Source organism: Desmodus rotundus, chromosome 7 (assembly GCF_022682495.2).
Source record: "Desmodus rotundus isolate HL8 chromosome 7, HLdesRot8A.1, whole genome shotgun sequence".
Classification (NCBI taxonomy): Eukaryota; Metazoa; Chordata; class Mammalia; order Chiroptera; family Phyllostomidae; genus Desmodus; species Desmodus rotundus.
This window is the reverse complement of record NC_071393.1, coordinates 65,604,759-65,619,660: the sequence shown is the minus strand read 5'-3', so window position 1 is coordinate 65,619,660 and position 14,902 is coordinate 65,604,759. Positions and strand designations below refer to the sequence as shown.

The following is a 14,902-nucleotide window of genomic DNA, read 5'->3' as shown; positions in this document are numbered from 1 at the left end:
CCCAGACACCGCCTGCGGGGACGCCTCTAGCACAACTACATGCCATTATACCACCAAGCTCCAGGGGGCGATAGCTAGTCTTTCCATCCTTTGGACCTCCCTGAGCCTGACTCACACCAGCCCCTTCCAATCAGCGGAGGGCGACGGACATCTTTGCGGAAGTGACGGCAGTGCCGAATCCTGTGGGGCCGGTGGGAACGATGAAGGGACTGAGGCCGTGGTAGTCATCGTGTGAAGATGGAGGTAGGAACCTGAGTGCTGAGAAAGCTGGCAAGATGTCGCAGCTGACCGGGTTGAAGGAGAGGCGGGAAGCCGGGCCGAGAGGCAGTTGATGGGACGGCAAAAAGAGCAGGGTTTGGGCAGTGTTTGAATGTCGGGGTGAGAATCCATCGCTCCTAGCTAACTCCCTTCTACCCCTAACTTATCGCCGTGGCTTTCTTTTGGTTTCCAGTTTCCCGGAGGAAATGACAATTACCTGACGATCACAGGGCCCTCGCACCCCTTCCTGTCAGGGGCCGAGGTGAGCACAAGCTGCTGATGCTGGGGGGAGGGGGGCGCGTGAGGCAGCGGTGGGGTACGGTGGTGGGGAGGAGAGAACCCCAGGGGCCGGGGGCTGGGAACCAGAGGTCGCTGTTAGTATTCAGAGAAAAGTGGCAGCTACTTCTGGAGTCTGTGAGGTCTAAGGGGAGGCTGGGGAAGCTGCTGTCATCAGAAAAGCGAGACTTCGGAAAAGGCTTATGTATTTCAGAGTGATTCTGGATTGGATGACAGAGGGGAATTGTCTCCCTTAGTTGGAGAGAAATAACTGTGACAATCTTAGGGGATCGCAGAGGGAAGAGAGTATTTCAGCTAAAAAAATGGGATGAGGGAAGGAGTACACCTAATCAGGGGTTAACCATGGGCATGTGTTTATTCTTGAAAAGAAACTCTGTTGAAGGGGTCTTTGTTTCATTTAAATTTCCTATTTGGTGATAAAAATTGAAAAGTTATTTTTTACATACATGGTGTTAGCTTGTTTTGCTAGTGACGGGATGAAAAGAAATAGATGTCAGAAAACATGAAGAGAGTTGAGTAGAACATGTGTTTCTGTTTGCCAGTGACTTAGTTTGAGCAGGTTACTTCACCTTTGTATGTCACAGTTTCTCCAGCGGTCAAATGGCTATAATAATAGTTTCTTGTGATGTTGAGAAGTGTAAGTAATGGTTATGGTGAAGTCTTTTAGTATTCGTGGAAAAGTTTTGGTTGAAATATTGTTATAATATAGATATGTATCACTTAAGTAAGGCAAAAAGAAAGATGGAACAGACAAGAATAAATTTCCTGGTCTTTGAGAAACTGTGAAGTCTTGAGCTTTCTACTGTCTTTTAAGACTAATTTTTTTTTCAAAAGTGTTGTGAACAATTTGCATCAGTTGTTGTTTTTTGTTTGTTTGTTTGTTTTGGTACCAAGAATTCTCAATTGCTGTTGAATAGGTTTATCCTGTAGTAAATCTTAATGTTTTCATGGATGAGAATGAGATTGACATGGGGCACTTGGCTACTTTTAAACTTCTTTATAGTTATTATTATTTATTATTCTCCTAAGCAGGGTAAAGTGTGAATCAAATGAGCAACAGGATTTACAAATGATATAAAACTAAAATCTGTTCGATGCTCTACAGTCTTATTGCCAGTTTCTCCTAAGTAATATCTCCATGGTTTAATTTCATTATTGCAAGTATTGTAAATCTCATATTGACCTCATCCACATGAAAGTGCTTCATTTCCAGTTTCTTCTAAATCAGGTCTCCACAATTTATGACTTTAAGACATTAAAAAAAAGCAAAAGTACTTTGCCAAGAAGCTGATAACTACATTTCAATGGCTTCTTCTAGCCCAGGATTCCGTCATTGTTAAAAGTTCTCCTCCTCACATAAGCAATAGAAGAAAAAAGCAAACAAAATATAACCAGAGACATTGAAGTTAAGAACAATCTAACAATAGCCAGGGCAGGGGTGGGGGGTGGGGGCGGGGACAGTGGGTAGAGGGGATTACAGGAACTACTATAAAGGACACATGGACAAAACCAAGGGGGAGGGGGGAGAGGGGGGAGGGAGGTGGGTTCACCTGGGGTGGGGTGGAGGGATGGGGAGAAAAGGCATACAACTGTAATTGAGTAACAATAAAAAAAAAAAAAGTTCTCCTCCTCATTAAAATGTCACCTTCTCTTCCCCTGTTTTGTTTTAAGCTTTATTTTAATCTGGTTTGTGGTTTTGTTGTGAGTCACTTAGAACCTGTAAAGGTAATTTTTAAAAAATTTTTCTTTTAGAAGGAGAGTAGTTTTTAGAATTTTCTTGCAAGAAAAAGATGTCCACAAAAGTATTAACCATAAAAAATTGAAAAATTAGACTTTGTTGAAATTGGACATCATCAAACATATCATTAAGAAATTAAATAGGCGTTCTACAGAGTCTGAGAAGATATCTTAAGTACATATGTCTGACTTATATTAAGAAAATACCAAATACTTTTGCAAAATAGAAGAATCCAATTTAAAAATAGGCAAGATGTTTTTATTTGGTTGGTGTTAAGGATTTATTTTTTGAATACTTCCTAGGTGTTGAATTCTCTGCAGATATGTGATGATGGGAGGCAGTACACAGTGATGGAGAGACCTCTGTTCCTTTTTTTAAAATTACAGTTGATATACAATATTGTGTTACTATCAAGTGTACAACATAGTGATTACACATTTATATAACTTAGGAAGTGATCACCCTGTAAGTCTAGTATGGGCAAAAGATTTGAACACATACTTCATAAAAGAAGGTATCCAAATTGCCATTAAGCATATGAAAAAGGGTCATCATCACACATCAGAGAAATACCTATTAAAATCATAAGGAGAGAGACCATTATACATTCAGCAGAATGGTTAAAATTAAAAAGACCAACAATTCTAAGAGTTACCAAGGATATAGATAATTCATAATCATTGCTGGTAAGAATATAAATTGATTCAACCACTTTGGAAAACGGGCAGCATGTACTAAGGGTACCCTGTGACCTACTAATTCCATTCTTTGATAATATACGTGAGAGACATGAGTGCATATATAATCACCAAAAACATGTATATGCACAACAACTTTATTCATAGTAGTTAAACTGGAAACAACCCAAGTGTCTATAAACTGGTACATTTGTAAAAAAGAAATACACAGCGATAAAAAAAAAAGAACAAATACTAACAAATGCAGCTTTGATGATCTCAAAAATATATCATTGCATAACAGAAGCCAGATATAAAAGAACAGACACAATATGAGTTTGGGGTTATTTTAAAGATTTTATTTATTTAGTTTCAGAGAAGGGGGGAAGGGAAGGACCACAGACCTGGGTTGCAGGCCTGGTGCCCAGTGGGGGGCATGTGAAAGGCAACCACACATTGGTGTTTCTCTCCCTCTCTTTCTCCTTCCCTTCCCCTCTCTCTAAAAATAAATAAATAAAATATTTAAAAAAAAAGAAAAAGAATTTGTAAAGAGTAGATGTCTAGAGAGTTAAGCTTAGCATTTGTTATAACATTGCTTTAAATAGGAAATTTCTGTCATCTGAAGGAAGTGTAATCTTTCTGTTTCATTCAGGGTGGCTCTTATATAATGACATTATGCTTTTAGCACTTTGGGAGAATTATAAGTCAAATATACCTATGCTTAATTAGAAAAAGTATTTGTAACATTAGAACCAGTTAATGATTTCAGGCTGAATAGTTAAAAACTTCATTACTATATCAGTTTCTAAGAACAATAAATTATTTTAATAACTCAACGTACCAATGTACTGTTGAATAAATAGATGTTGGATTATATTTTTAATAAATAATTTACACAAGAAACTAAAATACTGGGTTGTGTGTTTTGGTAAGGGGGAGAATGTGAAATGGGAGGGAAATGGATTTGAAATTTTTTGGTTTTCTCAGTAGGTAAGCATCCTTAGCTTACAAACTGTAATTCCCAAACTGCTTCCTCCCCCTAAAAGACCCAGGAACTTAACAGAAAAGGAAAAGAAAGCTGAGTGAGAAGGTAGCTGCATTATGTTTGTGTTTTCTCCTTCTGTGTCTACATCATTTGTTTTTAATATTTGCCAATTTTATCTTTGTTTTATATTTGACAGTCTAGGGTATGATCTGGTTATGTAGTAGATCGACCGACATAAAATAAATTTAGATTTTCATTATTGTATTTTAACCATAATCGTACAGATCACTTGTAGTAGTAAAAGGGATTTAGAGTGAATCTCTTTTCATTCTAGCATGTGCCTTATTTACCCTTTTGTATTTTTAATCATTGCCATTATTTTACTCTTCATATTTAAAGGAAAAAAAAACAAAACAACCACTTCCCCCCACCAAAAAAAAAAAAAAAAAAAAAAAGGCACCATTAAAGCCACAGATAGTGACTAACAAAGCTGTTTCCAGGAGGTGGTACTTAGAAAGAATGCCTTGTTAATTCGATACAATGGAATCTCTGCATGTCTGTTTTTTTAGTGTAGTACATGAGAGCACTCCAGATGGTTTGTGAGGGCTGGTCCTTTGTAGAACACTGGTTTCTTGTTTGGGGTATGAGTTTTTATTCTTTTTCAGTTCTCGCTAACAAATAGTATCATTTTTATATTTCAGCAGAGTTGCTTTTTTATTTGTGTGGTAAATATCTGTTGTTGTGAATAGGCATCTTTTACTTTGCCAAAGCAATCTGTATCTTTAAAAAAAATTGAAAACCACTATCATGTAACAATTGATCTAGCACATTAAATGCTTCCCCAATCCTTTTTCCTGTCCCTGTAGCTTGTTTGTTTGCATGAGAATTTGGTAAAAAATCTTTGTACCCACTTCCTGAAAAGTGCTCACATGAATCTAAACTGAAATTTCAGTGTCATGGACCTAAAATTAAGAACTTCCACATAATGCCCTGGCTGGTGTGGTTCAGTGGATTGAGTGCCAGCCTGCGAACCAAACGGCTGCTGGTTCAGTTCAGGCTGGGTGCTCCTGAGTGGGTGTGCAAGAGGCAACCACATGTTGATGTTTCTCTTCCTCTCTTTCTCCCTCCCTTCCCCTCTGTCTAAAATAAATAACATCTTAAAAAAAAAAAAAAAAAAGAACTCCCACATCATAACAAAAATTTTGAGTTTTGTACTGAGAAAAGTTCAGTTCTTGGGGGAGAGTTTAGTTTTTCTATCAAGAACTGCCTGCCCCTGTGCTCCTTATATTACAGTCATGACATAGCCCAGATAACTACCAAATTTTTACCACGCTAAGTAAAATAAAAAGGATCTTAGAGGAGAAAAATATAGAAATGAAACTATATACATGTCTTTTGGTCTGCTAGGAAACTTATTTCTGTTTGCCTATGTGATTCAGAGAGTTTGAGTATTTTAGAGAGATATACCTTTCCCCTGCTAGTTTCTACTAGCTGGAAGTATTCTTCTAGCAACGTCTTCATTAAAATAAAAATGATACTGGTGAGACCCATTCTGGGTCTAGTAAAACCTTGAGGACCTCTTAGAATGTATTGTTTAATTGTGAAAAAAATGTGAGTGTCTATCGTATTTGATTTGAATCAGTTGACATTAACTCTACCATGTGACAGGTTGATAGAATTTAAAGTTTCCAAAATTTCAACTACCTATGATAATTGGTTGGGGCAGCTGGCAAGTTAATAATAACTCAAGCATTAATAACAATCAGTTAATAACAGTTCTTTAGCAAATGTGTGTATGTGTGTATCTATATCAAGCAGTGTGATTATAACCTTTTGTGTATTAAATCCCAGTAATCCTCATAAAAACTATATAAGGAGATTACCATTACAACTCCCATTTTATAGATGAGGAAAGGTCATTTAAGGTCATGTAGTAAGGGGTAGAGCTGGGACTTGAACCCAAGATCTCTCTTGATGCTATGTCTCTTGGTATTATTTACAGGTTTGGGCAAAAGTAGGTTTACAGTCGTTCATATGGAAAGTAATATAATAAATAATAATACAAGAATAAACTCTGCTTCGTGTACTCACAACTGTAAACTTACTTGCAGATTTACTTACTTGCTATTTTAGTTTTTTAGTGTCAAAAAGAAATCATAGCATTTAATGAATCTTATGTCAGCCAATAGTCTGTTGGCTCCATGAATGGTGGCCCCATTCAGAATAGAAAGAGTGTATTATTTTTGTAGTTGGATTCAGAGAAAGGAGTTGAGTCTTTAGCCAGTTGGAGTATAATGCTTTTCTTTCTCGCTTGCAGAAAGGCTTGGTCAGAGCAAGACCAGGAATATGTTCAGAAACTGTTAGAAAACAATTTTGCCATTATTTTTTTAAAATATGGAACGTTTCATGAAGTTGCCTGTCATCTTTGCTCAGGGGCCGTGCTAATCTCTGCATGGTTCCAGTTTTAGTATATGTGCTGCCAATGCAAGCACCAGTTTGCCTTTTGACTGTAGCTGTTATATTTTTCTTCTATTATTCTTATTTGGTATTGTGAGTTTTCCAAAAACTGTGCAAATGGGAATCTCATTTGTTGTTAACATCATGATTTTTAAAATGGAAAAGAGGCAGGAAACTCTTAAGTGCATACATTTTAGAGGGGGATAAGGTACCCATGATAGGATAAGCTTTAAAGAAACCTAAAACAGCAAAGTACAATTGTGTGGTTGGCAATGAATTTCTGTGGTCTAACAGCTCAGGTGTAGTAGGCTTGAAATAACTGCTATCAGAATCTTTAGAGAGACTTTAAATATCATAGCTAAACAGGTTATAAAGTCTGGGTCCTTACTAATGGTGCTGAAAGAATCACTCAGTAAAATAATAGGCATAATAGTTTAGGATAACTGAGATGGTAAAGGTAGAAAAGATATAAAAGAAATAAGAACTGTGATTTATGTTGGCTGCCTATATGTGCCATATGACCAAGGGTATGAAAAGAGGTTTATCTGTAAAATTAAGTAAGTCCTAAGAAATTGATAACAAAAATAGGATTCAGGTTGGAAAGAGGTACACTTTCCTCTTTCCAGAGAATCTTCAGTACCCAGCATGTTCTTCCCTTAGCAGTATGCAGTGCCCCCTCTTCCCACTAAATTATCTGTCCTCTTTTTTCCCCCTACAGACATTCCATACACCAAGCTTGGGTGATGAGGAATTTGAAATCCCACCTATCTCCTTGGATTCTGATCCCTCACTGGCTGTCTCAGATGTGGTTGGCCACTTTGATGACCTGGCAGACCCTTCCTCATCTCAGGATGGCAGCTTTTCAGCCCAGTATGGGGTCCAGACATTGGACATGCCTGTAGGCATGGCCCATGGCTTGATGGAGCAGGGCGGGGGGCTCCTGAGTGGGGGCTTGACCATGGTAAGGGGCAAGACATTTTCAAGCTTACCCAAGTTCATGGGCATGGTATTAGGGAAGACAGAAGTGATTCTCCATTCCCTACTGTACTTGGGTGTTACTTCTCATTCTTGTCAATGAAGGCTCATCATCAAAGACTTAATTTCCCCTGAATAAATGAAATTTATCATCTGAATCAATTTTACTTGGAAAATGGTTTACAATTCTAAAATGTCCAATGTTAACACTGAATTTAAAATGATTTATTGTGATTTTTGAAAAAAGAAAAGGGTTTTTACCCCCTCTTCTAACGTGGACTTCGCATCCTAGGATTCAAATGTGAGTGTGATAGCGGGCATGTTGAGAGATTTATTCCAGTCTGAACCAAATGTACTAATTGTGGGTTAGTATGTGTTATAAATCAGTATATTGAGCTTTCAGCATATCTCATCAGTAGTACATCTCCACATACTATAGTTGATGCCAAACATCTTAACTTTGGACTGACTTACTCCGCCTGTGTATTGCAACTTTAAAAGCCGTTATTTTAGCAGGATGTAGGGAGAAAGTTTTTCTGTACCTCTTGGGTCATCACTACCTCCAGATTACCAAATAATTTATTTGCTCTTTAACTTGTCCAAAGTTAAGACTTCTCTCATTGTTTTTAGTTGTTTTGGAATAGGCCTTTGGATACAAAGAAGTGACTTTACTAGTTTCTGTGCTTTATTGAAAAGCTTAATAGATTTTATGTGTAGACAAATTATGTGATGTTTAGAGTTTGAACAGTGATACAGTGTGGATGAGTAGAGGGTTTATATGCTGTCCTGTCAGGGTTGGGGGGGAAGAGTGGTGTTCTTTATATTTAGTGTTTAATTAGTCCTTCTGCTTCTCTCAGGACTTGGACCATTCTATAGGAACTCAGTATAGTGCCAACCCACCTGTTACAATTGATGTACCGATGACAGACATGACATCTGGCTTGATGGGGCATAGCCAGTTGACCACCATTGATCAGTCAGAACTGAGTTCTCAACTTGGTTTGAGCTTAGGGGGTGGCACCATCCTGCCACCTGCCCAGTCACCTGAAGATCGTCTTTCAACCACCCCTTCACCTACTAGTTCACTTCATGAGGATGGGGTTGAGGATTTCCGGAGGGTAAGGCATTTCCTGCCAAAAGTCAAATCTGCCATATTCTGGAATAAAACTCTTGGCATACAGAACTATTCAGTATCTTTACTCCTGTCCCGCCATCTCCTCTGCTCTTTTCTGGGTATGGGGTCCTGCCTCTCAATTTACAGTTTATAACGCTCCTCCTAATCTCCATTTTTATTGGTTCTCACGTACTTTACTAATGCCTTAATCCTGTTGCCTCCATTTTTAGCATTTCTGAAAATTCCATTCATGTAGCTAGTTTCTCCCATATAAAAGTCCTTTTCTTACAGTTCTCCAGGCATGATACTTCCCTTCTTCCTTCTTGTAATTCTCTTTTCTCCCCTACAGCAGCTCCCCAGCCAGAAGACAGTTGTGGTGGAAGCAGGGAAAAAGCAGAAGACCCCAAAGAAGAGAAAAAAAAAAGATCCTAATGAACCACAGAAACCAGTTTCAGCATATGCTTTGTTCTTCCGTGACACGCAGGCTGCCATCAAGGGACAAAATCCCAATGCCACTTTTGGGGAAGTTTCAAAAATTGTGGCCTCCATGTGGGACAGTCTTGGAGAGGAGCAAAAACAGGTGAGCAAATAATGAGGAACTAGTGGATAATGAATAAGTAAGGGGGTAAAAACTTAAATTTTCTTTTACCTTTCTTACATGGTTTTATGTAGTGTCAGCTCTTTGTCAGAGCTGATAATCTGGTATTCACAGATTATCCTTTGTCTAAGAAGCTGCACTCGTACACCAAGTCCAGAATACTCATCTAAAAATTATTAATAATTATTGTAAAAACACTAAATCTAACTTTCCTAAGTCTTATTTTTATTAACTCAATAAAAGTTAAATCAGTAAAATTAGGTTATTCCTTGGCAAGTTGCATGCTGTGGCTAACTGTAAAATCTATTTATTACCAGGTTTGGATTTAGAATATAGTTTAGGATTTTCTTATTGGCCTACTTTGAACTTGAAAACTATAGTTAATCTCCCTAAATTTAATTTGGATTTCAAGAAAAATGAAAATTGTGATACTATATAATAAAATATAGAATTAAAATGACTATAATTATCATATACTATCTAGGTCTTGTGTTAAAATGAGTTTACTACTTAATAATTTGAAAAAAGTAATTTCATTATAAATAACTTGTATCAGTTACCTATTGCTACTCAATAAAGCATCACAAATTTGGTGGCTTAAAACCATGCAATTTTTTATTTCTCATGGTTCTGTAAAGTGGTTGGGTGGTTTTCCTGGTGTTCTTGCCTGGGCTCATTCCTGTGGTTGTAATCAAATGACAGCTGGTAGGATTGGCCAAGGGGACTTTGCTTCTATGTCTGGCAGTTGGTGCTACCTGTTGGTTGAGATGTCGTGGTTCTCTTTCACGTGGCTCCTGTCCTCCACATAGGCCAGACTGGCTTTTTTTTTTTTTTTAAACACATTCTTTAAGGGAGAGTATACTGGTTAGGTACTATCCGAGGCTAAGCAGACTACTGATCTTAAAAAGTTTTGGGGTCAGGATTTGTTTTGCCAATAGAAGAAGGCATGGGTTGGTGTCAGCTGTAGAAGTGGGGTTATTCTGGCAATATTCTTGTTGACTGGCTGGCTTTCAGATTCTTACAAGTCTGACATAAAGGCTGTCTTGATTACTAACTTTCAGAAATATATTCACTAAAAGGAGTTGTCAGTATTCAGACAGGTTGTCATTCATTGATGAATAATAGAATTATCAGTCTTTTCTAGGAGTATGGGGACTTCTTAAACAGCTTCTCTTTCCTGCAGGTATATAAGAGGAAAACTGAGGCTGCCAAGAAAGAGTATCTGAAAGCTCTGGCTGCTTATAAAGACAATCAAGAATGTCAGGTAAGAGGGTTGGGGTAGGTAGGTATTACAACAATAAAAAGATTTTTTGAGCTGTTTATCAGCAGTTAGAAGGATGACACCAAGAATCTGTGGAACCTCTTAGTGCTGTATATAGTATTAAAAGCTTAGAAATTTGAGGTCTGTCCAGAAAAAGTCCAGCCATTGTTAATATAATGAGAACAGTTTGTGTGACATCGATGTAACCTGGCAGCAAAGGAGAGTGGACTGGAATGTGCACGCCTGAACAATGATGACTTCACTCTACTAGTTAGTGGGGGTGGTAGGCACTGTTGAGTGAGCATGTGTACTGTGTGGCTGTGGTGTTCAAAATGACTGAGTAGAGCAACAAATCTGCATCACTTGAATATTCCTCTGTGGAAACTATTTGGATGATGCAGAAGGCTGCAGCTGTGGGCATCTGGTGACTGGCAGGCAGCTTCATCACAACAATGCACCTGCTCATGCATCATGTCTTGTGGAGAGTTTTTTGGCGAAACATCAAATCACCCAGGTGACTTAGCCCCCCTACAGCCCAGATTTGGTGCCCTGAGACTTCTGGCTTTTCCCCAAACTACAGTCACCTTTGAAAGGGAGAATATTTCAGACCGAAGATGAGATTCAGAAAAATACAACAGGCATCTGATAGCAATTAGGAGAACTCTGTGAGGTCCCAAGGTGCCTACTTTGAAGGGGACTGATGCAACATTATCCTATGTACAATGTTTCCTGTATCTTGTATCTTCAATAAATGTCTATTTTTCATATTACATGACTGGGTACCTTCCGGACAGACCTCGTATAACACATGGTTTCCTGTTTCCATCAAGAACCTTGCTAAACAGTCTTCCTGAGTTGATTTTTATTATTTACTTTAGCCAGGGTAGCACCCATAGCTGCTATTCCACCCACCCACCCCCCTTTTTTTTTTATCTCCAATCTATGATGTATTGTGTCTTTGAGGGAGACGATTACAGTGAACATAGCCTGCAGAAAAGAGTAAATTTCCCAATGACTTTTTGTTTTCTTTTAGGCTACTGTAGAGACAGTGGAGTTGGATCCAGTGCCATCATCACAGACTCCTTCTCCACCTCCTGTGGCTACTGTTGACCCAGCATCTCCAGCACCAGCTTCAGCAGAGCCCCCAGCCCTGTCCCCTTCCATTGTTGTTAACTCCACTCTTTCATCCTATGTGGCAAACCAGGCATCTTCTGGGGCTGGGGGTCAGCCTAATATCACCAAGTTGATTATTACCAAACAAATGTTGCCCTCATCTATTACCATGTCTCAAGGAGGGATGGTTACCGTTATCCCAGCCACAGTGGTGACCTCCCGGGGGATACAACTAGGCCAAACCAGCACAGCTACTATTCAGCCCAGTCAACAAGCTCAGATTGTCACTCGGTCAGTGTTGCAGGCAGCAGCAGCTGCTGCTGCTTCCATGCAATTGCCTCCACCCCGACTACAACCCCCTCCTTTGCAACAGATGCCTCAGCCCCCTACTCAGCAGCAAGTGACCATTCTGCAGCAGCCTCCCCCACTCCAGGCTATGCAACAACCTCCACCTCAGAAAGCTCGAATCAATTTACAGCAGCAACCACCTCCTCTGCAGATCAAGATTGTGCCTGGACCCACTCTGAAAATGCAGACCACCTTAGTCCCACCAGCTGTGGAAAGTAGCCCCGAGCGGCCTATAAATACCAGCCCTGAGGCCCATACAGTGGAGGAAACCTCTCCTGATACAATCTGTGAGATGATCACAGACATAGTTCCTGAGGTGAGCCTGTTTTCGATTCTTTCCTATAGACCAGTAGAAATGTATAAGAACATTTTTGGTTGATATATTAAAGTAGGGGTTGCTACTAGCACTTAATGCCTGGCAACCAAAAGCAGGGGTCCCCAACCTGTGGGCCTATTAGGAACCAGGCTGCACAGCAGGTGAGCTTGAATATAATGTGCTTGAATCATCCAGAAGCCATCCTCCCAACCCCAGTCTATAGAAAAATTGTCTTCCACGAAACTGGTCCTTGGTGCCAAAAAGGTTGGGGACCGCTGCTATAAAGGACAGTTCCCTGCAACTGACCTGTCCCATCCATGATACTCTAGTGTCCTTGGTGAGAAACATCCTCTAGAGGACTTGGTATCCCAGAGGATTCAACCTAAGCCTAGAGTTATTTTTTTGGAGTTATCTACCCAAGGATCCTAAACTTTGAAGATATAAGTGTTTCTATTTCTCCTGTATCTGGACTGCTTGGCTTCATGTTTTTGGTGTGTAGATAGGGGATCTAGCTGGAAAAATTCAGTTGGTTCATATCATTGAGTCCAAAGCAGCATAAACAGATGCCCATTACCCTGGTTTTAACTTATACATGACCATTTTAAAATATGGATCTATTTGAGACTAGCTCAACAACTGACGAAGCAGTAGCTATAAAGAAAAATAACTGAATCTCCAAGTTCTTTCCCCTCTTTGTAATGGACATTGTCTTTTGTTAGCCCTCGCAGTCTTAGTTGAGGTGACCCAACCTCTACTTTACATGTTACTTTTGATTGATATTTTCAGAGGGATATTATTCAAATGTGGAATAAAGTCAGTGAGGGGTAAGATTAAAATTAAAGAGTACAGTGACCCACCATGCACATGTAAAACTACCACATACAGATTCCCAACTATGTATCAAAAATAATGGCACTTTAGGGGGAGGGTGGAGGTGGGGGAGGGAGGTGGGTTCAGCTGGGGTGGGGTGGAGGGATGGGGATAAAAGGCATACAACTGTAATTGAATAACAATAAAAATTTAAAAAATAATAATAATAATGGCACTTTAACTGCTCAGGCAAATCTGCATATGCTTGAGTGGACCCATGCAGTTCAAACCTGAGTTGTTAAAAGGTCAACTATGCTAGCATATGACCAACATTTTCCTGATGGGAAGAATCTTCATGTCAGTCTGCTTGGTAAAGTTATAAAACTGTGTAAGAAGAACAAAAACTCATCTTCTTTTTGACTGTTACCCCATATGTGAGGGATTTTAACACCTGTTGCTCCATTGGGTCCCAGAGTTAAATTGACCAGTGGCTGGCAAGGTAGGTAGCAAATCTAATCCATCTTTCTCTTCCTCTCATAGGTTGAGTCTCCTTCTCAAATGGATGTTGAATTGGTGAGTGGGTCTCCTGTGACACTCTCACTCCAGCCTCGGTGTGTGAGGTCTGGTTGTGAGAACCCTCCCGTTGCAAGTAAGGACTGGGACAATGAGTACTGCAGCAATGAGTGTGTGGTGAAGCACTGCAGGTGAGTAGTATTCTCTTCTTACAATTCAGGTATTGCTAAATTAACTGTTGAAAAACATGGTAACCCTGAGCATATTAGTGTTGTGTTACCTTAGATAGGGTATACCTTACCTTAAGTAGAGTAGGTTGCTATACATACATATGATTGTAGAGGCTATTAGAAAAGTTTCCCTGCTTAAATAGAGCTTACTCTGCCACATAGACAAAGAGCATGTAATTAGCAGTTCACAATTTTTGGGTGCTACATTTACTTTTCTGTATGCTATTTAAATGATGACACATTAAGCAATTAGTGACTTAGAATATTAGCTTCACTTACCTTCTTAGTGCAAATCTCACCTCTTAGGGAGTTAGAATTTGAGAAGGAATGGGAGCACAATAAGGTGCTAAGTATGGCAGGGGTTGGGGGGTCCTGAAGATTTTGCCCATCTCCCTAAATTTTCTGGGATTTATCTACATCCATGAAACAGGCATTGGTAGTTCCTGTTTCAAATCCACTTCAGTAAACTAGGATTGCCTATACTGCTGACTTTCAGGCCCGTTGCCTATTATTCCTATTGAGTGATACCATCCTACCTTGAAGCTATAGTACATTAACTGGGAACCTGTTTGTTTAAGACAGTTAAACAAGATTTTATCTAAATTATACTTCTCTCTCTCTTAGGGATGTCTTCTTGGCCTGGCTAGCCTCTAGAAATTCAAACACGGTGGTGTTTGTAAAATAGTCCTTCCTGTTCTCCAAGCCAGTGAAGATTGACCTGCCAGGAACACGTCCAAGACCCTGCTTTTAGAACTCAAGCTGTGCTTCTAATAGTGCCTGATCTCAACCCATGATGGTTCCTTCATGCTTCTACCCTTCTCTCTTTTCAGCAAGTGGCCAGGCTATGGAGCAGGGCCATTGAGTTTGCTGTAATCTGGAATTGCTTTTTATTTTTCAGTACAAGCAGAGATGCCAGTAATAACAGCAGAGGACAAGATGAAGGGAGTATGGACAAGCAGAACATAGGGGTGGTGGTGGGGGGTTGTTTGAGGAAACTTCTTGGTATAATTGTCATACCAAGTCCATCTAAAAGACTATTAAAATTATGAGAGTACATATCATCTTTGAGCCTACAACTGTATGCATCCATTTTAAAGGGGATAAAAGGTTGATTAAACAGAGAGATATGTTGCTTTTAGAACAAAGGTTTTCAACACAGGCACACTGGGCTGTAGGGAAAATAACACCACCCAGGAGTTTCTTATTTATTCC

General features: G+C 39.4%; 1 protein-coding gene and 1 non-coding gene across 3 annotated transcripts; one reads left to right on the top strand and one right to left on the bottom strand.

Annotated features, from left to right (window-relative positions):
- Nucleotides 1–110: 110 nt before the first annotated feature.
- TOX4 (TOX high mobility group box family member 4) lies at nt 111–14,758 on the top strand. Of its 2 annotated transcripts, none has more exons than XM_024567586.4 (9): nt 111–243; nt 452–520; nt 7,131–7,373; nt 8,245–8,505; nt 8,854–9,081; nt 10,283–10,363; nt 11,394–12,137; nt 13,488–13,651; nt 14,315–14,758. In XM_024567586.4, exons 1-9 carry the CDS (start codon nt 238–240, stop codon nt 14,373–14,375), a joined length of 1,857 nt encoding a protein of 618 aa, XP_024423354.1. In that variant the 5' UTR covers nt 111–237; the 3' UTR covers nt 14,376–14,758. The 2 variants fall into 2 exon arrangements, with proteins under 2 accessions (XP_024423354.1, XP_024423353.1); XM_024567585.4 differs by having other exon boundaries at nt 8,851–9,081.
- LOC112312054 (U6 spliceosomal RNA) lies at nt 6,344–6,447 on the bottom strand. Its single transcript, XR_002975510.1, has one exon. It is a non-coding gene; the product is annotated as a U6 spliceosomal RNA (small nuclear RNA).
- Nucleotides 14,759–14,902: the final 144 nt, after the last annotated feature.

What these genes read in the sequence shown, in the direction of transcription:
- TOX4 (XM_024567585.4), top strand. An exon ending in CCTTCCTGTCAGGGGCCGAG is followed by an intron (nt 521 to 7,130) that starts GTGAGCACAAGC and finishes TTCCCCCTACAG; the next exon opens with ACATTCCATACACCAAGCTT. An exon ending in GGGTTGAGGATTTCCGGAGG is followed by an intron (nt 8,506 to 8,850) that starts GTAAGGCATTTC and finishes TCTCCCCTACAG; the next exon opens with CAGCTCCCCAGCCAGAAGAC.